At 43.6% G+C, this 24,541-nt stretch overlaps 2 protein-coding genes across 9 annotated transcripts in view; one reads left to right on the top strand and one right to left on the bottom strand.

Annotated features, from left to right (window-relative positions):
- Positions 1–24,541, top strand: part of DOCK2 (dedicator of cytokinesis 2) — a 407,160-nt gene that overhangs the window by 209,783 nt on the left and 172,836 nt on the right. The window lies entirely within an intron of this gene.
- INSYN2B (inhibitory synaptic factor family member 2B) overlaps positions 1–24,541 on the bottom strand; it is a 180,038-nt gene that overhangs the window by 75,211 nt on the left and 80,286 nt on the right. For 6 of the 8 annotated variants that reach the window (XM_027605825.2, XM_027605823.2, XM_027605824.2 and 3 more), the window contains exons 2-4: positions 19,369–19,521; positions 7,394–9,565; positions 6,209–6,283 (exon numbers count right to left, since the gene is read on the bottom strand). In XM_027605825.2, the coding sequence (XP_027461626.2) occupies positions 6,209–6,283; positions 7,394–8,685 (1,367 nt within the window). In that variant the 5' untranslated portion in view covers positions 8,686–9,565; positions 19,369–19,521. Of the gene's footprint in view, positions 1–6,208; positions 6,284–7,393; positions 9,566–19,368; positions 19,522–23,073; positions 23,290–24,541 lie in introns of all 8 variants that reach the window. The other 2 variants (XM_027605819.2, XM_027605822.2) reach the window with 2 other exon arrangements.

Genomic DNA, 24,541 nt, shown 5'->3' with positions numbered 1-24,541 from the left:
CTTAAGCTTTATTGGGATCAGAGCTTCCCAAAGAGCTTGCTGTAACTTCAGACTCCCATCCTTCACCCCACCCCCTGCTCCAGCAGGTTTGGGACTTTGTGAAGGCCAGCAACCAGGATTCAGATACCCAGGAGACTGCCATGCAGGTGATCCATGATCACCCTTTGAGAACATTAATTAAGGCCTGCATCTAAAATACAAACCCTCATGATGCCCTTGGTCGAGGGGAACCCGGCCATGTAGCATTCTGAGGACACCCCTCAAATAGGTCTGGCTTCTGAAGGCAGCATGGTGTGGAATCTAACTAGCAGGCCCTAGAACTGAGTCCCCATCTTGTCATTGCCACTTATGAGCTTCAGAGTAACTGTGCCTGTGCCTCACTTTCTCAGTCCCAATTGTCTAATCTGAGTATTGTGCAAGTACCTGAGCCTCACTTACTTCATCTGCAAAATGGGAGTATTTTTATCTGTCTCACATGATGGTGAGGATTAAATGTGAGAACAAAAGGTATTTATAATGACCTGTAATAATAGACTCTCTCTTCTTATTTCTTTCCCCTAATTTTCTTCCCAACAAATCTCTGCCCTCAGCTAGCTGTTATAATTGTAAAAATCATCAAAAAAAAAAAAAGTCAAATAAACTGACCTCCCATTAGATGTGAGTTGTTTATGAATCATGAGAGTTTAATCTGGCTATATTATTATTGCTGCTGAAACAAATCATCACAAATTTAGTGGTTTAAAACAACACAAATGGTACTCTTAGAACTCTGGAGATCAGAAGTCCCCCAGAACTGTAAATCACGGTGTCAGCAGAGCTGTGTTCCTTCTGGAGGCTCTGTGAGAGAGTCTGTCCCTTGCTTTTTCCACCTTTTAGAGGCTGTCCACATTCTTTGCTTATGATTTCCTCTCTGGAACCTGTTTCTGTTGTCACATCTCCTTCTCTGACTCTGCATTTCCTGCCTCCCTCTTCCTTTTTTAGGGATCCTTAGGATTAAATTGGGTCCTCCTGGACAATCCAGGCTACTCATGCCATCCCAAGATCCTTAACCACATCTGCAAAGTCCCTTTTGCCATGTAAGGTAACATATTCACATGTCCAGGAATTAGAATAGGGACATCTTTCAGGATCATTATTCTACTCACCACTCTGGGTTTTGATATTTTACCAAGAGAGACTGCAGATCTAATGTCTTAAACCCCTCTCCCAAAGAGATCACTGGGGCAGTTCAGATACCATAGATGGGAGATATTTATTTGAGCATGGAGGGAGTTTGTGGTTTGCCACAAATCAAACTTTGCCTTTCCAACCACAGCCGGTACAGAAGTACTGGGCAATAATGTTGGATGGCCGTGATGAACGAGGATCTCAATGTCCTGTGAAATTGCAACAAGCTGTCTGAGTCATCGAAGGAAGATTTGATTAGGTTCCATCTTGTTTAGAGTATGTAGCATTCCAGGTATTTGAAAGTCAACAATCTCTGTACTATATTCGGTTGTTGTTTGATTCATTTCAAAAAATATCTACTGAGGACCTGCTGCATAGAAGCCTTCCTTCCCCAATAAGAACATTTGATTAATTAAGACCCTCCACTTCCCAACCAAGAGTAGGCTTTACTTTTGGGCAATCTAAATAACTATCTCTAACCCACCACTGCTTTTTATCCTTGCCCCAGTCAATGTAGCCATTTCCTTTTTTGACAAATATCTACTGAGCTCCAACTGTGTACTAGACACTGGCCTTCAACTTTGAGATATTAGCCATCTGCTGAAGGAAAGAAACTCATCAACACTATGTTACAATGCAATAGGATAAATGGTATAGCAGAGGAACATGCATGCCATGGGGTTCCACCACAGGAAGGAATGTAAGGTTATCCAGAGGAACTAGTTTTAAGCTGCAAGAGGAAATTTCCAGACAAGACGGGGCAGAAAAGGCATTCCAGGAAATGAGGGAACTTATGCAAAGGCACCAAAGCATGATAGAACTCACAGTATTTGAAACTAGCCAGAGTTCTCTGTGGCTGAGGAGAAATAGGAGACCCAGCAGATGAGAAGGTTAGTATCACATTCAGAGGGCCCTGAAAAATTAGCTAAGTGCAGCAAAAGAAACTAGGACAAAATTGTTTAGCAGGGGAGTGACATGTTGAGATTTTACTTTTCAGGTAATTTAGCAATCTGTGTGGAGGATTACCTGGGATGGGGCAAAAGGGACCTATGGCAAAAAGATGAGGTAGTGTTCAAGTGACAAACGATGAAGGCCTTGACTGACCAGAGACAGAGGGGAAGAGGCTAAGGGGATGGATTTAGCAAGTAGGATTAGTAGCCAGTTTGATGTGTGCTGTGAAGGAGAAGAGTGAGGCATTGGGAACTAAGGTTTATGATGTCATGGTTAATGGTGTTGAGCAAAGTAAGAAGTAATAGGAAGAAAATAAGGAGTGTGTTTTGATAAATGGTGAATTTGAGGTGGCTTTGAGATACCAACATGGAAATATTTATAGGTAAACAGAGAGAGAGAGAGAGAGCAATCTCATGAAAAAGGTAGGGGAGGGTGGTGTCACAGAAATAAATTTAAAACCCATGAGTGCAGTGGAAACCATGACAAGAGGCTAAGGCTGAGAAGAGGAGGCAGGAGAGGGCTGCTCAGGTAGACCCACACACTCACAACAGCTCTTTTGCTGCTCTCTCCTCTCCAGAATCTTTGAAACCTTCCATGGCCAACCTCTCCCTTCACCCATCTCAAATGCTAAGTTTGCAGCTTGCTCTTTGTTAGCATTTCCTAAGCAACACACTTAGATGGGAGAAAAAAAAAATTTTTTTTTATGAGAACGAGACTTCCTATTCTTTTCCCTAAAACATCTGAGGCATTTTACAACTTAGACCAAGCAGATTTTTTTCTGGGATTTATGTCCAGAAAATAAATGCATGATTGGTGTAGCCAAAGACCTCCAAAGAGACTCCATGATTATTTTTTTAGAGTGACCATGAAGACAAAGTGCTGGAAAAGCAGAGAACAGGTGAGGGATGGAGGAGGGATGGGATGTAGAGGAACACAATAGCCTTGAGAAGAGGAAAGGGAGCTTATTCCCTAGGACAGCATCTCTCAAGCTTCATGGTTCATTCACCACCTTCCAGGCCTTTGTGAGACTCCCCACACCATCTGCACATTTACTTACTTTTTTTTTCTCTCTCTCTAAACCAATTCACTTTTAAACTTGAACACTTATCCAAAACAAGTAATATCACTTTTGAAAGTGGAGACTTGCATCACTTGCAATGAATATATAGAGGGACTAGTTTTCAAGGTTAAAAACTTCAGTGAAAACTTTAAAACCCTCTGTTTGGATACTGTTGCTTGCCTATGGCTATGAACCTGAGAGCTGCTCTCTCTCGGCGAAGAAGTGTGATAAGCAAGCATTGGAAAGGCTTTGAAGATATTCTAGTACCCAACTCAGATTTCCCCTGTTAGATAATCAGAGGAATTGAATTAGATTTAAAAAAAGGACAACCTTCTCACCAGGTAATTCAGTGTTACTTAATGTTGGTACCACAGGCAGCATTCACCCAACCCTTTGAGTAACTTGTCCTAGGATTAACACTAAAGAGAGGTGAGGAGAGTGGGGACTAAACAGCCTGAGACCAGCTTAAGGCATAGAGGCAATTCCCAAACTCTTCCCTTGGTACCTACGGTAGTCACCATTCCAAGGAGCCCATCCTCCCTGCTGTATGCAAGCCTCTGGGAACCCAGAGGGCTGTTCTTGGAGCAGGAAAAATGAATTGCATAGAACAAATGACCTCTTGATGGAAGCAAGTAGCACAGCCATAGCCTTTGGCTAATGAGGCCACTTGGAAAACTTTATGTGTTGCTAACTTAGCAGCAACATCTCCACAGAAGACCCAGCAGGCAACCTGTCAGGCACCCATGCGCTTTATGTACAGTGACAGGGACTGGGCCCATCCATCATCAGGGAGAGGGACTGCAGCTTAACAAGGCCTGAGGATGAGTATTTCACATTGCTTATTCATCAGTTTGTAAGATCTGACTTTCCAGGACACAACACAAGGTTTGAAGTCATTTGAAATGTTGAAAAAAAAACATGACAACTCTCATCTTCCCACTTTACTCTGACGGGGATGTTGTTCTGATCTCTTTGCTTTCATCAAATTAATTGCCCGTTCCTTCCCAATGGCTTAGATACAAGGCTGTAGATACTGTCTGGGAGAGCAGTCTGGCTTTGAATGGTAATAAGGGATGGACGCATACAATGGCTGTTCTTGGAAAACTGGAAAGGGATGAGTGTGTGTAAAGGTTTGCTAACCTGTGCAGGGGTGTAACTTAATTTAGAATGTTTGCTTGGGATGTTTGAAGTACATACTAGAAAAATGCAAACATTCTCAGACTTGTTGGAGGTCATAGTTTAGCCAAATATTGCCACTTTTAATTCAGCATAGAACATCAGAACGTCAGGACCAAAAGGCAACATAGCGACCATCTCATTAAAAGCCCTCACTTTTCAGATGAGGAAACTCAGAGGCCAGAAATGATTTGTTCAAGACCAGGCCATGAAACTCATAGTAGATTGGGAAATAACCCCTTGTCCTTTTTACTTACAGACCTCAATAAAAAGTCATCTTAAGATGGTAGAAAACACAGCATCCCCTGCTGAAAAAAAGAGATCATCCAAAATTTAAGTGGAAGTTCATTAAAAGTCATTCTTCTTGTTTACGATGAATAGTTTTTTGTCCTCCCTAAATATCTAGAAATTCAATAGTTTTTGTCCTCGTAGTGATTAGGAAATTTGCTTACGATAGGAGATTAAAAAAAAAAAAAGAGTAAAAAGGTAGGAAATTGATAAGACTGCCTATTTACATGTTCTAATACCACAGGCCTTTTCCAGGGCTCCCTTTTCTGAGGGGATATTTACACCGAGATAAAGGGCATTTCCTGTGAGTGGTTGTGAAACTTGTGTTAGTTGGTGTGAAAAGACATGGTCCCGTGATCCCCAAGCATAAGGAGTTGACAGTTCACTGAGAAAATGCCCGAGGCCCAAGGCCCTAAGTATAGGGGCCTCCTGACTTCCATTTCCAGCACCCCTCTGCCCCGCAATCCCTTGGTAGGATGAAATCCCAGGATTGCACTAGAGAGAAAGAGAGATTTTTTAGAAAGAAGACACACAACGCAATCGGGCTTCAATTTGCTCAGGCTCTAGCTGCCTTTGTCCTCTGAGATAGAAAAGTAATAGCAAAAGCTCGACTGTATACTTTAGTCAAACAAAATTAGATGCCATCAACTGAAATGATGGCTTTTGACCACTTTTCTGCCATGCCACCGAAAGTGGACTGCCAGCTAAGGGGGCATTGCTCTTTCTAGTAATAACAGTAATAAGCCCTTGAATTTGTACAGAGGCTTGCAGTTGTATAAGACATTCGCAAAAATGAGCTGATTACTCCTCGTGGCAACTCCTACTAGGGATAATTGTCCCCACTCCACAGATGAGGCAACTGAGCCCCAGGCAGTTGAGCAGGCATCAGACTTGGGGATTTTGACTTCCAAGTTTAGCACACTTGCCACTATATGAGTTTTCCCATCTACCACTTACAAAAATCTACTTTAATGTAGCAACTTTACCCTCCGCTAGAAGGAAATGAGGTACTTAGTAATGAACACAAAGTGCTTAGCATAGTTCTTGACACATCCTACGGACGTGGCAGGTGATATTTACCATTGAGGAAGAGGCAGGGCAGTGGAATAATTATCACAGGGCTTGGGATCAGAAAGACCTGGATTTGAGTCCTGAGTCTGACCCCTCCTGCTCTCTGAAAATGTTTAATGCAAACTGGGTCACATGGCTTAGCTTCCCTGAGGACATTGACACCTGCCTCACAAGGTATAACTGTGAAATGAGATACAAATATGCACGCAGAGCTTAGCGCGGTGCCTACGCAGTAAATGTAGGGCAATTAACGGGATTTGCTCATAGACCTTATTGTAAGGAAAGAAAGCAATGTCTGCCTTGGAACTAAATGTTAACATTTCATAGTTGAACACCTTGTTTTTGTTTTGTTTGTTTGTTTTTTAGGTTTCAGGTATTCAAAGGCCTCCTGTCTTTGCCTCTCTCTTGACTTTCTGTGTCTGAGTTTACGAGGGTGTTCTATGGCCCCCACAGCTTTCGTGCTCTACAGAGTAGGCCTTGGTTGTGGCCAGGTACCTGTATATGATGCACGCCGTGTTCTGGCAGGTACTGCAATTGTTGAGATCTTGACCAGTTCGATAAAAGTTGCGCCTGCAAGATAGAGCATTTCCTGGATGAATCTATGGGCAAAAGTGCCATGGGTTGCACACATTCTAGCTACTGGTTTCCTACAGCACAGCATTACCCCTCTTATCGGTAGCAATGCTCTGGAGTTGCATGGCAAATAAACAAGAAACCCACGATAATAGGACCTCATGTTTCTAGAGGGCTTTATAAATGTTTAAGCACTTTCATATCTGTTTTCTTCACGCTGACGATAAGCCGGTGAGAGGAGTCAGTTACTCTTACCTGCACCAATAGTTTAGGAAACTGAGGGACTTTGCAAATAGAAGGGAGATTATTAAAACCCCTGACCATTTCGTTCAGTGCATTTCTCCGTATCACCACGGTGCTTCTTTCTTATAAGGCAGTGTTGGGTCTGATTCATATCAGCAAATGCCAGTTAATTACTTCTTCCCTCTCCTACCCTTTTGTTGATTAGCTTTAGCCATTCCTTCTTCCCAGTCTTTAGGGGGCACTTTTTCAAAGGAAAGCATTCCATACCTAAACAAATCACTGCCTTCCCCTCCCCAGACTGGTGCTGAGTCACCCAGGAAACCATTCTGTGACTTTTTCTCTTTGCAGAATTGTGATCTCATTTCAGTACCTATTTAGTGGATCAGTGATGGACTGGCCGAATCCATCAAAGTGGTTAGTGCAGGGGAAGATCAACGGTAACCTCAAGCAAGTCCTTTGTTAACAAACACACAAATAACTAAAATCCTGTGCAAATACAGCAACATGCTAGAAGGGTGGACTGGGGGAAGTAGCTGTGTGCTATCATCTTCTGCCATCATTTATTTACCAGCCCCCTCTTGTTGTAAAAATACTTTTTGACCCTGTTGTTTCACTGCCCTCCCTTTCTCCAGTCTGTTGATATTTGGAAACCAAAACAAATAGCAATGGAAATCCACCAAAGCCTAGAAATGAATGAAACCCACTCGGAACAAAGGGAGGCCATTGGTTATGATTTGGGGAAACCACAGAACCTCAAAGACTTTGGAGACATTTTATTAAGAGAAACCAGTGCTCTCTCTGCCCCTGTCCTGGCAAATGACTTAACCCAGTAGTTTTCAATTAAAAAAAAAAAAATCACCTTACCCTTCTGTGAGAGCTCGAGCTTTCTCCAAGTCTTGAATTACATTCAAAAGGACTTTAATTTTCTCTTGGTTCGAGTGCAGAGATTCCTCCACGGATTGCAGCCTGCCTTGGAGATCACAGAGTTCCCCCTGTGCCAGATGAATTGGATTAATCCCACCAGTCTCTCCGTTGTTCTGAAGTTTGGTCTCCCTTCTTGGAAGAGGAGATGGGAGGTGATTGCTTCCTGAACAGTTTTGAAACTCCATGGTGTCTGACTGGGTGGGGTTCTTTGCCATCTGCTCCTGGTGATTGTTACTCAATGAAGAACAGTCTGAAGCCCCTCCTGAATGGGCGGGCTGGCTGTGGGGGCCTGGTGAGGGGGAGCTGTGAGTCCGTGGAGGTGACGGAATACATGTTTCCTTTGACTGAGGTGACAGTGGGTCAAGGTCTTTGTCATCAGAGTTGTCTTGGGGCAAGAGCAATTCGGGTTTAAGTTTCCCTGTGCCTGGCACGTGGTTGGCATCGCTGGTGGCATCTAAGCAGGAAGGGGATCTTTCTGATTCTGATAGTGGCACTGTTCTCCCATCACCTGGACACACGTCAACCAGAGGATGGATGGAGTTGCTTATGTCACCTGACCTGTCTGAGCTGATAGTGGATTTTCTAGCTGCCCAGGTAGGACTCTGGTAAATATCATCTGGGACTTGAATGGTAGCAGTTGCTTTCTCTGAGGGCCTCCAAGTCCCTGCTTCCAAGCATACGCTAATAGGCCCATTGCTTTGCACCTTGGACATTCTAGGATGAAATGGGTGGGACACTTTGACTCTTCCAGGCCCATCCTCAAGATGCTGAGCCAACCTTAAGTAGGCAAGGTCCGAGGATACAATGTCCTGTTCTGAGAGGTTGCCGTTGACCTGGATGGCACTTTGGGATGCTGTTGGCATTTCTACCAGGGACTTGCTGGATGTGAGTCTCTTCCTTTTGAAAACTGGGAAATGCTTCCTGAGACTGGGGGAGGTTTGGATCGCAATGTTCCGAAAGCCCCCTGCCTTCTGGGACCTGGGGAAGGAGAGTGAGTAGGTGGGGAGGTGATGGTGCCTGGAGGCCTGAGTCTTGCCCATCACAGCTGGGTCCTCAGAAGCTTGGACGTCAACCTCATCTAGGCCAGGTGGAGTCTTACTGGTCCCATCTTCCTTGAAACGTACCTGCTGAGATTTGCTCCTGCGATGGTGAGGTTGTTTCACAAACTCCACTGACTCTAGGCTGTTACGCTTTAGAAGCACAGGCCGCACTTTCATATTTTGCTGGGCCATTGAGCCTCAGTTGGAAGGATTGGGACCATACACTTCTCCAGGGCACATTTCCTTAGGTCTTTGGAGCAGCATCTGATGATGGCATCTCAGACGTGGAGATCTGCCAGCCAGGATGAAGTGGTCCTCTCCTCTGTGTATGGGAAGCTCTGTTGGCCATTCCCAGCCAGTAGATTCTCCCTGGGAGCTATCCGTAATGCTCCCACTGCAGGTAAAATACTATTTCATTGTGGTGGTAATTGCCACTTAGATAAACAATGAGTTAGGCTAATCATTAAATATCTGATCTACTAAGAGAGCTGGTGGGCTGTTTATCAAGAGAGGCTGGCAGGCGGTTCTGATCCTGGAAGGAGCTTGCTGTCTTGAACAAAAAGACAACAAAAGTACCATTTAGGGGATAGCGCCAGACTCCCAGTGTGTGAATTCCAAAAGAAACCTGCTACGTCTGTAACATACGGCTTCCTTTCCCAGAGCATCAATTTCCACTGTAGAACTGTAGGAAACTTAAACACATCTTCTTTCCGGAGCATGTAAACAGGCGGGGAAATCAGTGACCTGGGGGCTGGCTTCTTGGAGGATACATGATGCCCCTAAGGGAACAGCCCCATTTGTGTCAATCACAAGTTCCTCCTTTGGGGCCATCGCTTTCTTTCATGCTGTTTCCCTGTTCGTCACAAAACCCAGTGGGGTGTGACCAGGATAGGATTGAGACATCCGAAGGCATTCAGAAGGCAGAATCACTGTTGGAATGTCTTGGCTGAAGTGCACATGTAGGCACAGTGAGCCCTGTTCGCAGCCTCTGGAAATCTGAGTGAGAACTGAGCCCACCGGGCCTGGGGGAAGGGGTCTGGGCCTGGCAGTCCTGCCAGCAAGCGAGGAGCGTCTGAAAGGGAAGAGAGAAAGGTTGCAACTGAGAACACAGTTTGGACTTGGGTTTCTCTCCAAATACCAGCACCCTGCCTGACCAAGTCCTTTAGGGTGGCTCTTCTAGGAGGAAGTCAGCTGCAGTGCCCCTCTTTCTGTTCCCCTAGTGAGCCAACCACCTTGTGGTCGCAAGACCTTGGAACAAAACACCTGTCTGCCTAGACCATTTCCTCCTCCCACTCCCAGGCATCACACAGCAAACTCTTATTCATCTTTGAAGTCCCAGCTTATATGTCACTTCCTCAGGGAACCTTTCCAAGGACTCCTCCCTCATATACACCTTCAGTGCTAGACCACAGCAGGACCCTCCTGTGCCTTCTTGGCACATCCTTCATAACACAAACTACAGCTGTCCCGAAAGAATCATTTATTTAGTGTGTATTTTCCCCACTAACTTGTAGGCTCAGGATGACAGGGGCTGGAGCCTTTTTTTTTTTTTTTTTAACTGCTTGGGTGTTTCCAGCCTGCTTCTAGGCTCACTTTGGATGTATAATGAGCATTTGTTGAGAGAGTGGATGGCTGAATAAAAGGCAGATCTCTTGGAAGCAAAGGAGGGCTGGGTATTGTGCAGAGGTCCTAGGGCATCCTGCCAGTGCAACAGGGTGGTAAGTTTCCTCTGCTTTGGCTGCAACATTTACTTAAGAACAAGATGTTCCTCTAATGTCTTCATTTTTTCAATTGCTTTCCAGGAGATGAATGTGTATAAAATTATCCATGGAAGGTGTACCTTGCAGTAAAAACAGTTACCATTTATTGAATACTTATTTTTACCATACTGAGGCCTTTACATGCATTAATCATAACAGCTCACATTTTCCAAGTGCTCACTAATGTGCCAGGTGCTGTTCTAGGCACTTTCCAAGCTATAACTCATTCATTCCCTGTCCTAGAGAGGTGGATGCTATCATTATCCCCATTTTACAGCTGAAGCTGAGGCCCAGAAAAGTTAAGTAACTTGCCTAAGGACACACAGCTAATGATAGGGCCAGTGTCTGAACTTACACAGTCTGTGCTCTTAAGCTCTACACCCCGTTGCCTTTCCAATATTGCATTATCTCAGTAATCCTTACAACACGTCTATGAGTATCGGAATCCTTCTTAGACTGAGGAGGAAGCTGAGGTTCAGGGAAGGTAAGTACTCTGTGAAGGAGATGAGATATGAACCTAGGAGTCTGTAATTCAAAAGCCCGCGTTCTTCCCCATGATGTTTTGACTTTGTCCCCTTGGGATCTGCTCGCTTTGTGGGGCAGGTTATATCAGTGATTTGAGAACAGAGTGTGAAGACATATGCAGGTCTGGAGAGGTACAGGGGACTGTCCCCTGGACTTGCCATGGCAAAGAAAACCTGATTTCTAGAAGTCCAGATCCCACAGCACTGGACAAGGCAAGTTTGAATGCCACCTGGGTTAACTAAAGGATTTTAAAGGGAAATAAAAGTGCTAAGTACTTGGATTATCTTGGAGAGAGTATTCTGTGTGGGGTGTCCGGCCAGGAATTACTAGATAATGCCCATGGCAGTTTTGGCTTTCTCGGCTCCCAGCTACCTTGAGAAAGACCAACTAAGCCTGTGGGGCTGGGACTGTTGAGTGGCAGGTCTGAAAGGGAATAGGACCCATCTGTAATGCTAATGAGTTACCAAGTTGTCATGAGGCCTTACAATTACTCCTCACATTCTGAATGTACCTTAGGCCTGAGTTAAAACCTCTGTCCTTTCCTGGCTAAAGGGTTTGAGGTAATACTTATCCTCTCTGAGCCTCATTTTTTTTTTATCTGTAAAATGCAGGTGATGCTCATAGCATAGACACAGATGCATGGGTTTGATGGAAGAAGTCAATGAGACATTTATGCAAATCTCTCAGCACAAAGCTCAGCGTGCAGTATGCAGTCAGTATGGGTTAATTATTGCTCTTAATACTGTCATCTTCATCTGCAGCCAGATTCCCTTGTTGTGGGTGCCAGAACACTCTCCACAGTTTTTCCAGAGCAGGCAGAGCCACTCTTGGGACAGAGAATGGACAGAGTTTGGGGCAACCATCTCACACGTGCCTCACCTGTCTGAAAAGTGGGGCTGGCTTCTGAGGGCTACAGCATATCCTTTAGCTCCCTGGGGAGACAGCCCTGCCGGCAATGGGCTCCCATGCCACTCTGCAGGGCAGTCCTGAGCAACTCTAATTTCACAATCAGTTTCATGTTTCAATGATGCAGAAGTTTTAGATCTGGAAAAATCCAGTAGTCTGTCCCTTCATTCTATGACTAAGTCCTCTCTGCATCATCCTCTTCATGCAGAACGTAAGCCTACCTGGTTACTTGTAGTGACAGGAAGCTCACTACTTAATCTCATAGTAGATAATAATTATCATTATTAATGGTAGCAAATATGTACTTAAAGCTTACTATAACCATACACTGTGTTAGACTTGACATTTAATCCTTAAAATCGCCTTCTGTATATGATCCCCATTCTGCAGAATGAGCAAACTTGTTAGGTTAAGTCACCTGCCTGAAACCACACAGCCCATACCCTTAATGTTTGTGCTGCAGAGCCTAGATATTTGGAGGTCTACTTTTGTGGATTTCTTTGCCTAAATGTCCACTACCTCCTCCTTCTCCTTAACTATTCATTAACACTTCATTCTGGATAACTTAACTTACTTAGGCTACAATGGTGTGAAGCTGGTTTTCATAAGAGCTAATTTTTACTAAACATTGATTATGTGCCAGACATTGTGTGTTTTTCATTTAGTCCTTAATCCTCACAAAAATCCTAGAGGCTGGTGCTATCTGTCCCTTATTTTGTAAATGAGGACACTGAGGCACATGAGGTTAAGTAATTTGCCCCATCACTCACCTGGTAAATGATAGAGCTGATATTTGAACCCAAGGACCGACCCTGGAGCACAGGCTCCTAACCAGTAGCCCTTTCTGCCTTCTCCAGGACTGGGGAAGGACAAAACTTCTTGCATAAGGCTGTCAGGCAGGTTTCAAAAATCCCTCCACATTTTCCTTCTGAAAGTCAGCCACTATTCTGGTTTAGCTCTACTTTTTCTCCAGAAAAATTTATATACCCTTGAAATGTTTAGTTTTGATCTTTAAAAACCACTGGTTTTCCATTTTTAGAGATATTACATCTTCTTCTTCTTCTTTTTTTTTTTTTAGAAGATAGCAGGAGGGGAAGAATGAAGGGGGGGAAATCGGAGGGAGAGACGAACCATGAGAGACTATGAACTCTGAAAAACAAACAGGGTTCTAGAGGGGAAGAGGGTGGGGGGATGGGTTAGCCTGGTGATGGGTATTAGAGAGGGCACGTTCTGCGTGGAGCACTGGGTGTTATGCACAAACAATGAATCATGGAACACTACATCAGTGTGTAAAAAAGGGATATTACATGCTCATTGTGTAAAAATTCAAATAATGTAGATAATCAAAAAAAAGGAAGAAAAAACAAGCACCTGAAATCTCGCCACCCAGAAAGAGCCACTCTGTTCCGCCAATTTGGTGAAGTTTATTCTAGGCAACTTGCTGATAACATCTGCAACATTCATTGCATGCCTCTTACATACACATGCAGATTTACAGAAGCCTTTTTTTACTGAACGATGTGGAGAAAGTTCCACATTATGGCATGTAGATTCACACCATTCTTTTAGGTAGGCTAATAGGACTCTGTTGTCTGGTTAACCATGACCTATTTAAATAGTATTTTTTGGTGAATATTTAATATTTAGGTTGTTTCAAAATAGTTGGTTTTATTAATGCTGTAAATAACATTTTTATAGTGTGTGAAACTTGGAATTATTTCCTTCAAATAAATTCCCAGAACAAGAATTAGCAGGTCGAAGTACCCATAGATTTTACATCTTATTGATATTACCACTTTTCCTTCCAGTAAGTTCTACTAATATGCAACTCCACCATTACTGCATGAAAAGGCCTTTTTACCAGAGCCTGTTTTTCACTGTGTTTGGTCAATTTCTGATGATTTTTTTCATCACTGCCAAATAGGGAAAGAATTGCATCTCACTATTCTCATTATGAAATTTATTTAAGATTGGGCATTTTTCCATATGTCTATGGTTTATACTACATTTGGAATGAAAAGTTGAAAGTGATGATTTGAATAATTAAGTCAAACTAGAAACTACTATGTCCTAGACACAACCTAGGAAGCTTAGCAAATATAAAAGTTTCCACTTTTATTATTTTTTTAAGATTTTATTTATTTATTTATTTGACAGAGAGAGACACAGCAAGAGAGGGAACAGAAGCAGGGGGAGTGGGAAAGGGAGAAGCAGACTTCCCACTGAGCAGGGAGCCCGATGCGGGGCTCGAACCCAGGACCACCCGGGCGCCCCCAAAATTTCCACTTTTAAAACATGCATAGTTATATTCCAGTTGTTCTGCCCACAATATCCATCCTGACCTTTGCACAGATAATGTCCTAGAGAGTACACCTGGTTAAAGGGACTGACCCTCTGTAGGCCTCAGGTCTCACAGGCTCCCAGCTGGCCATTAATTGGTAGGGAGTTCCCTAGCACTTGGTGGTTAGGGCTTAATTAATATCTTGTCTGGAGTCCAGAATCACTCCCCAGAGATAGTTGTAGTAGTTTGGTGCCCGCTCCGTGGCCAAAACCGTGGCTAGGAGTTACTGATCTTTGCAACACTTTATTCTCTCCTCCCTTGATTATTGACTTATTGAACACATACTGACTATGTTCCAGCCATGCCTTTGGTCCACAGTGGATAGTCCTCATGAAACAAGTGTCCACTTAGTAAGTACAGAAACATTTAGTACTATCTCTATAGATCAGAAACTTTAGACTTTCTCTAGAATAGACTCCTAGTCTTCTTCTCTGCCATGTAATTAGGCTCTGCAGTAAAGTGTTAAATGCCTAGGCTTTAGCTGATGATTGACTTGCGCTAGAATCTTCCATTTTCTGACTGTTAACCTGGAACAAGTGACTTGGCCTTTGCAAAACCACACAGAGTTGTTGTAAGGATTAAATGAGATTATCTATATAAAATGGCCAGCACCGTCAATGTTAGCTCATCAGATAGATCCTCATATGGGATACATGTGAATGGGCCTTGGCTCACTTACTTTTCCTTGGGAGAGTAAGCTGTAGGTAAATATACAGGAGGAAATGTGCAATGATAGCATTCCCAGGCATCCTGTCCATCTCCCTGCCACCTCCATGCTTTCTGTACCACTTTAGCATTGCACTTGTTTCCCTGTGCAGTGACTATCTGCTGACCTTCAGCTTCCCCAACTTGACTGCAGCCTCCTTGAGAGCAGAAGGTGGTCATAGTCCACTTTGAACCCCTGGTCCTTACCTCGAGCTTGACACAGAACAGGTGTTTCCTTCTTGTCAAAGCAATGAACATAATCCCATATTACCTAATTTGCCCTAGCTTCTGTGGCATGGAATAGTTGTTGTCATGGAATAAATATTTGTGCAACTAATTAACTAAGAGCAAATTAATTCGCTTACAAATTGCTTTCCCTTTTAATGATATGTTATCAATGATATATCATGAGTAGGTCTCTGGGACAAATGAACTCTCTGTCCTTTAGCATACTATATTTGCTCTATTTATGACTCAGATTGAATTTGGTTAAACTTTACTGAGAACACATTATGACCTGGGGACTATGATAAACATTGTAGAGATTACAAAAACAGTACCTGATAATGCCACCTCGTATGGGATGAGTCCCTTGGAAGTGGTACAAAATGGTGTACAGAGTTGGGGATGACTTGGAGGAAGGTAGTTGATTCCTTTTATATATTCAAATCCTGCTTCAGGTATCAAGGGACTTTACATTTTAAATAGGGTTAGACTTTATCCTCTAGGCCAGGAGTCAGCAGGTTTTTTTGTTGTTGTTGTCATTTCTTTTTCCTCTCTAAAGGGCCAGATAGTAAATGTTTTCAGCTTTCTTGTCCATACAATCTCTGTTGCAACTGTTCAACTGCCGTTAGGGCAGGAAAGCAGTCCCAGACAATATGCCCACAATGGCTATGACTGTATTCCAGGAAAATTTCATTTGTCAAATAGGCGATGGAACAGATTTGGCCTGAGGGGCAGGGCATAGTTTGCTAATCTCTGCTTTCGGCAAGGGTGTCATTGGTGGTTTTTGAGCAGGAGATGCTTTATTCAATTTTTGTTTTTCAAAAAAGGCTCTAGTTGCTGACATGTTGCCATCTCCCTTCGGCTTCTGTACTTAGAGTCAGTAATAATAACCCTTACTATTTATACCACACTTTACGACTAACAAAGCATTTTCAAATCCCATGTAATCCCTACTAGGAAGGTTGGGAAACATTACCCCTGTTTTATGGAAGAAGAATCAGTTCCAGAATTAGATGGTTTGCCCTGAGTCACGGAGGTCGAACTGGAACCTGAACTCCCCTGATGCCAGCTTGGGGCTCTAGTGGAGACCCCCAACACCCATCCGCCCACTCCATTTGGCCGGCCAGATATCTATTTTATGTGTTGGTTATTTTCCCCTAGCTGAAGGGTACATTCATAAAAGGAAGGAACATGTCTTATAGTCCTTTTATATTCTGCAAAGTATGAGGCACAGTGCCGAGTTTTTTGGGAAACACTTCAGAAATAATTATTGATCACTCACCACTGGATCTTGTGGTTCTTCACATCCAAGTTTAGATTACCTTCCACTTAAATTCAGTTAACTGCTTGGTCAGATCTGTTGGCAAGCATTACTGCATACCCATCTGAGATTGAAGAGTTAATGTTTGTGCTCCAAGCCTTTGTTTGTCTTTCCAATTGAAAATTACCTCAGCAGCCTTCTCAATAAGGAACAGAGAGCTGGTACATTTTTGGGGTCTGTCTGAGTTTACACTTTCCCCAAATGGTCAAGAAGCCAAAGGGAACTTGCTTTCTTTTTGCCTCCCGGAACTGCTAAGCATAAGTGTGCTTGGGAGCAGAATTACACACCAAGAGGTGAGGTTAAGATCAAAACTCATATATTTGGAGTCTAGAAAGGTATTGGATATATAGTGATCATGAAATCTTTTTCTCATTTCTCAACATGCCATGTTTGACCTTTTCTCACAATTTCTGTTATTTATACCCATGTCTCCATCATCTATCATCCGTACCACCAAAGAGAGGTCTCCATTTTTGCCCCCTTTACCATCCATCCACCACACAGCAGCCAGAGTGGTCTTTATAAAATTTAATCAGATCACATCAGAGCCCTCTTTGAAACTCCCCAAAGCCATCTTACTGAATTTAGAGTAAGGTCCAAACTCTTTACAAAATCCGCAAGAACCTACATCACCTGGCCTTGATTACCTTCCTGACTCCGTCTCACGTTACACCACCTTCACCCTTGTTTTCTATGACCTGGATCCCTCGGTCTGGACATGTAGGATTCATTTTCATCATCTGGCCTTTACACTGGCTATTCATTTTGTCTGGACTACCCTTCTCCCAGATCTTTTCAAGGTTGGTCTCTCACTGATGATGCCTCAGCTCCAAGAATGTCCTCTCCGGGATGCCCTCCCTAATCTCTTCTCCATCCTCCATGTCCTCTGTGGCCAGTGCCCTATTTTATTAGCTTCTTTATTTATTTGCTGATTGTCTGTCTTTGTCCACATCTATTGAGAACCTCAACAAGCATTTGCTGAATGAATGAACAAATGAATTCTTATCATTAGAGTCTTCAAGGAATCATACGACCTTAGAAATAGAACAGAGAACTTTAAAACTTTAGACCTTGGGGACCATTTAATTCAATGGTTTTCAGATCTTCTTTAGCAGTGAAATTATATTTCTAAATCCAAGCTTAAGCCCAATCCCAATATCTGATACGGCATAAAGCTAAGCTGTTCTAGAGAATGGGGGATGCAGTGCTCCTCCGGTCACTCTGAGTCACACCCTGGAATCCTAGGGCTTCAAGCAAGCCCAGGTTGAAAATAACTGAAGCAAACCTCCTCATTCTACAGATGGGAAAACCAGGGCTCTGAGCAGTTCTCCTCTACCCATAAACTGGTCAAGAAGAAAGGGGTCACTGGTTTGCATCTTAGTCCCCAGTATGGCTCCTGGCACAGAGCAGGAGCTCAGGGAACATGTGTTGACCTGTTTAGGTGACACACTGAGTTGAAGCAGAAATGGAACTGGGTGCCAAATCTGGAGGCTCTGATCTTCCGATGCAGCAGTGAGGATGGTAGAGGGACCATGGCTTCCATCTAGTTCAGGTTCAGGCACCTCATTTGGAACCAGGCTTAGTAGACAAAACCAGCATCATGCTCCCAGAGACCTCTCACATGGAGAGAGAAGCCACCAATGCTATTATTTTGTACCACTCCAACCCTCTGATTCCATTTGTCAAAGAAAGCAGGGAAGATAGTATTGCCATCTCCCTCTACCTCCTCCTCATTCTTAGTCTCTTTCTTCCTCCTCTTCCTTTTTTAGAAAATTATAAAATGTTTCAGGCATGCAAAACAGCATAGAGGAGAGTATAGTGAACATAACAAACACTGTGAACCCACAGCTTAGCTTTGGAAAGAAAATGTTACAAATCCAGCAGAAACCTTCCTCCTCTGTTCCTTCTGGTCTCTCCTTTTGTTCCCTTCTTCTGCCTTCCCTCCTTCTCCTCTTCTGTTTACTCCTGCCCTCTCTCCTGATTTCTCTCCTCGTCTCCTCCCCCAACTCTCTGCCCTGCCACCTCTCGTGTTCCCTTCTACATCACAATTTTCCCTCCTCCTCCTTGTCCCGTTCTCCCTTTCTTTTCTTCCTCATCAGCCCCTTCTCTCGCCCTCTCTCCTGCCTCTTTAGTAAGCACATGTGGGTCAGTGACTCATTTCTATGGCTGTTCCACTATCAAGGGTGGGACCTCAGTATCTCTTGGAATTACCTCTCCTACAAACCTTAGGGTACCTGCCCTTGCAGGGATAGTTCTTTGGTCCACATGTTACCCCCTGGCTAGAAGCACTGGGTGCTTCTGCTGCTACTTCTGAGAGGTCATGTCCAGCTTGGGTGAAATTTTACTACCATCAGATGCAAGTACTGGCCAGTTTGTCCAGCTTTTTCTTGTAGAGGAAAGAGCAATAGCCTGATATATCTCCATATTTTACTCAGCATTTCCACAAAGTTTTTCTGATATCCCTCACTGCATTTCTATTTCTCTATATCACTGGGGACATTTTCTACTACTTTTTAGGTTATACCCTTTTACTTTAAAGAATTTGATTTGTTCTTCCTGGGACCAGACACTGGGAAAACTGCCTGCTCAGACATATGGGGGAATCTGGACCCTTTTGGACTTATCATTAGAGGAATAAATCTATATGTCAGCTAGGAGTGGGAGTTCAGGGTTGAGTGATTATGCCTCACCCCCTTTCTCTATCAGCTCAAGACCAGAAAAGGCAACAAATAGACCAGTGATTTGCATTCCTATAAACAGATTCATTCATAGGGTAGAGTTGGCTCGGGTCACTTCTAGGTTCTTTTTCAATGTTGAGACTTTGACGCTTCCTGTTTCAGTATGGGAGAGGGATCCAGTGACGGTGGAAGGCAGGAAACTCCTTCCCCATCAGTAGCACCTTTTTTGGTTCTGTGGCACCTGGGAACTCTGTTTCCCTCTTATATAGTCTGAGATTACATTTGGTAATTTCGTCCTGTAGATTATCTATAGCTGTTTTGAATAACTTGGAAGAGTCTTCCCATTCCAAAAAGATTTATGTTCCTGTGTAAATCCATCGGACATATTCGGTTGATTAAAGTGCTTGTACTTACACTAAAATAAGAATGGCTCCAGTGACCCTTCCACACTCTTTAGTAGCAATGCTAATGTTTTCACAGCGTTTTCAGATTTACCAGCCAATTTCAGCCTCACAATAAGTTCTGCCAAGACCAGGCATTATCGCTTCCATTTTGCAGATGAGGGAACTGTAGAAGGAAAGAAGATTTGACCAAGATGAGTGAGTGTGGTCTGGCAGTACCCAAGGACCTCAAACCTTTATTGGATCAGGTAGCTTCCCTGGGGCCTGGAGGAAATTGAGTGACCACCAGAGCTGCCTTGAGTGAGGGCCAGCAGAAGCAGCCAATAGCCTGGGCTTGCTAGGGACCCCCACCTCTGACATACACACACACACACACACACACACACACACACACACACACACACACACACACACACACACACACACACACACCCAACAGGGACAGTTGTCAAGCCCTGGACTCTGCAGTACTCCATCTACTGTGGTACTGCAAAGCATTGGCAGGCAACTGCAATGAAGGCTTTTCCACTTCTGGATCCCTGCCTACACTGCAGAATTTTAACAAGGAGAAGGGAAGGGGGGAAGTTTACGGACTGATCTAATCACAGATGAACTGAGAGCTCAGTGGCAGCCAGCAGTTGCAGAAGCAGAGGACTTCAGAGCTATTAAAGAGCCCACCCTTCATTTCTGAGATGAGCAAATGGTGTGCCCAGCCAGTATCATGTGTGGGACGTATTAGATGTTCAATAAGCAATGCTTACCACTGTTCTTATTCTTATCATGACTACAACTATGCATTGGGCCCCAGGTCACACAGAGATAGCACAAAATTCCATGACCTGAAAGTCCTTGCTGGAGGCTGTGGCAAATCTCAAATAGTATTAAGGGTGGAATTAATAAAAATGAAGTTTAAAGGCAAAATGCTATCAAATGTCTCCTCTCGTTTTGTTGTTGTTCTTTGTGAGACTGTTTTTTTCCCAAGGGACCAAGAAGTTCTCTGTGGCTTTTTGTTGTCCATTTCCTCCTGACTCCTTCCTGGTCCTCTGTTATAGGGACCTCAGACTATTGCTGAAGCCAGTGTCCCCTTTTGGCCCTCCCATATGCTCTCTGCCAGTGCTAGTTATGAAGCCCCGTCTGCCTCCCATGCAAATCACAGGCCAGTGAGGACACCTTTCATTGCCTCTCACTTGATGGGCCCGTCACAGCGTTTGCCTTCCTGTGACACACCAATATTGGGCAAATCACAAAAGCATAAAAGTTCGTGTTTCATATCTTCACTCTTCTTCCTTCTTTCTTCTTTCTCTCTCTTCCTTTCTTTCCGCTTTCCTTCCCTCCTTTCCTTCTTGGAAGGGCAAGAACATATGCACAGAGGGCCAAGCATTACCTTCTGGTAGCAGTCCAGCCTACACCCAGCCCAGCCCCTGTCTCCTGCCCCCTTGTCACTCTCCAGGGTAGAAAATGGACAAAGGCACTGAACTAGGTACATGCACCCCTTTCCTGAGGGCTCGGAGGCTCTCTTTGCCATCTGCACTCAACCAAGCCCCTCCCCACACTGCCTAACCTGGAGAGAAGCAGCCTTCTCTTGTGCTGAGAGCAGGATCATGCTCCTGGAGTCCCCAGTGCGCCTTGCATTCCTCAGACTCCAGCCACGGGGGGTCTTGCCCTCCCTCCATATCTTCAACTCTAACCACAGCCCCGAGGAATAGGGGTGACATTCCATCTTCTGGAATGAATTGCTTGTACTTATTTGGTGAGACCTTTTTCCCACAAAGAGTTATTCCCATGTTTACACCTACCTTGCTGAATGACCTAGAACAAGTCACCTAATCTCTGTGAACTCCAGTTCCTCCTTTCAGAATGAGAAGAATAACTGGCTTATGTAATTAAGTATCTGGCACGTAATAGGTATAGTAAGGATCAGCCAGCAGACCTCTTGGCTTCCTATCTTCCTTTTTTTCTGTTTTCTAGCCTATGCATTGTTCCCTGATTGTCCCACCTTGCCCTTGTCTGGCCTGGACATGGACCTTTATACAAATGATATGGTCTCAAGCCAGAGCCTGGCCACCCTCCATGATCCCAGCTGGGCCAATACCTGGGGCTGTCTCTCTGTATCCCAGTGCTGTGTTTGAGTCTGGCTTGCTGGACAGGGGCACAGGATTGGGAGGAGTACCCAGAGCATGCTGGCAGACAATGAAGGAGCCAGAAACCACTGCTACTGAGGGCAATGGTGAGCAACTCCTCAAAGCCCACATCAGTATTCCCTAGGATGAGATCCAGAATCTTTTGGGCCCAGAGTTGATGTGGAATGGCTTGAAGTGGTCTGATAATTTAGTTAGTATAGCATAGTAGACAAGGACATACATTTTGAATTTGGACTGTCTAGGTTTTAAACTGGCTCTGCTATTTTCTGAATCTATAATGTAGGGTAAACCACTTATCCTCTCTGTGCTTTAGTTTCCCCATCTATAATATTTGGCTAATAATATTACTTCATAGGATGACTGTAAGGTTTCAATGAAGTCACACTTATAAAGCATTCAGAAAAGTGCCTGTCTGGCCAGAGGCACTTAATAAATGTTGGCTCCTTTTATCATTATTATCATTACTATTGGCATCATCATCATCATTATTATCAAAGTGTGAGAACCAGCAAAGCTGCTGCACATAGTGGGTGAGAGAATTGATTGATAAAATAGAAGTGGATATATGAGATAGTTTACATAAAAAATAGATACAATAAAACTGAAAGCAATAGTAATTGGCAGGAAATAGGAGGCAAAAAATCAAATTAGGAAAGAGGAAAAAAATCAAGCATAAACTTTGCTGTGAGCTTCCTAGTAACCCATGGCAGAAAGGGAAACCCAATGAGACATGTCATTATCATTACTTAGTGTTAGGAAGTATATAATAGCATCACTAGATACTTCAGCTCTAAGAAGAACTTACCATAAGAATATTCTTATGAATTTTTTTTTTGCAAATCTAAAATTCAGGCCTCAACTCCAAGAGAAAAAAGAATTATGATGAGATTTGAAAAAAGTATCATAGTAAAAATGGTTGAAGGAATGTGAGTTCTTTTTTTTTTTTTTTTAATCGGAGGGGGAGACTAACCATGAGGAATGTGAGCTCTTTAACCCCCAAAAAAGAAATGGTTGGGAGAAACATGATGTTCCCTTTGAAGACTTCCTTACCACATCAAGTGGGGAGTAGCACTGTTCTGCAATGTTTCTGAAAACAGAACCAGAACTCCATGGTGGAATACCTCAAGAATGCAAACTGAGTTTCAGCTAAAGACATATATTCACCCAAACCCAAGTAATCCAACAGTGCAGTGAAGTGACCCCTGCAGTCCCTGTCCATGCAAATGTTGTCTAGGTGGCCACCCTTCAGGCCCATGTGGGAAAGCTCACTGCCCTGTCAGGGAGCATAGAGATGACCCCTGAATCCCAGGCCACTTCCATATTCTCCAGGTTTATATAAGATGGGAACAGATTCTCAAAAAGAGAGACTGAGTTTGTCTCCCTTGCATGTGGATTAACGACTCTAACAAAAACCATTCCCTACAAAGCTGCTCAGTTAGAAATCAAGGGGTAGCCTGGCTACCAAGTCACTTTTTCAAAATTACTATTTAAGATAAAGACTATTAGAGAATCAATTGGCCAAGCAGTTGTCAGTAGATTCGGGGTAACATTCTCCTCTTTGGAAGTGACTATATTACCTGCCCCAACCTCCTCTGTATGTCCCAGCTGCAGTCAGCACAAGCAAGTGTGTATCCCCCAGGCTCCCACAGTCCCAACTCAGCTCTCTTCCATCAGGGTACTCATCACCTGGGCTGCTGTCTTCTCGTCCTCAGCAGGGCTCTTTTGGGCAGTGCCATATCTTGTTCAGCATCGTACGAGCAGTTCCATTGGAGAGCTTGCCTGATAACAGACATCTGTAGCTTATGGTTAGGAGCATGGGTTCTAGAGCCTGACTGCCTGGGTTTAAATTATGGCTCTATCATTTACTAGCTCTGAGCTTTGTGAGCCTCAGTTTCCTTATTTGTAAAATAGGATTGATCTGAGTACCCCTACACACATAGTCACACACACACACACACACACACACACACACACAATTGTACTATAAGTTAAACGATAAAATAAAAGTTAAGCTTTTAGCATAGTGGTTGCTTAGTGTATCAGAGATTGGCAAACTATTTCTACAAGAGTCAGCAAATATTTACAGCTTTCGATGCCATGTGGTCTCTGTTACAACTATTCAGCTCTGCCACTGTAGCATGAAAGCACCTCTAGATAATAATACATAAGTAAATATGCATGGTGGCATTCCAGTAAACCTTATTTACACAAACAGGTTGTGAGCAAGATGTTTGCCCATCCCTATAATTATATGAAGTAGCAAGTCAGATGACCAGATGGAAAACTTAGGCAACCACAGAGGCTAATGGGAAGAAACAAAAGGTGGTAGAATGGTGGTTTCAGTAGTAGTATCCAGTGGTTAAGAACTCGGGCTATAGAGTCAGACAGATCTGGGTTTAAATCTGGTTTAGATGAATGGTATATACTCTCCGAGCCTTGGTTTCCTAATATGTAAAATGCAAAATGGCAAGTAAACGGGACCTATCTCAAATGGCTTATGTGTGTGGATTAAAAGAGGTAATGAGACATAGTGCCAGGCGCTTAGTATGAGCTCAATAAATGTCATCAATGAGAATGATGATGACAAAGTGACTGTTGAACTGAACAAAATCAAATTGAATGATGGCCTCTCCTTTCCTCAAGGATGCCCAGAGAGTATGGCTCATTAGGTAGAGCCAAGGGCTTTCAATACTGAGAGTGCCTGGCATCCTGCCTTGAGCCTTCTATTTCACTGTCTGTAAATGGGGCCAGTACTCCTAGCTTTCTCCCTGCAGAGGCAGCTGTAATGGGATCATGGAGGGAGATTTTGCCTACTGCCTACCTAGAAATATGATGTCAAGTCGGCACCAAAATCAATGATTGCAGTCTCTGTGTGTGTCAGAAATGAGCCTCCTCAAGTGGATCTGAGGATTGTAGGGCCAAAAGATCAGTAATGGAAAATATGAGTTTTTGTCCTGGGCTGTGCAGAGCCACTTGGAGACATAGGATTGGAGCAGGTCTGGGAAGGCCCTTGGCTTAGATTTCTTTGATATTAGTGTCTTGGAA

Source organism: Zalophus californianus, chromosome 5 (assembly GCF_009762305.2).
Source record: "Zalophus californianus isolate mZalCal1 chromosome 5, mZalCal1.pri.v2, whole genome shotgun sequence".
NCBI classification, from domain to species: domain Eukaryota; kingdom Metazoa; phylum Chordata; class Mammalia; order Carnivora; family Otariidae; genus Zalophus; species Zalophus californianus.
Note: the sequence above shows the minus strand (reverse complement) of the source record. Positions and strands in the feature narration are given on the sequence as shown.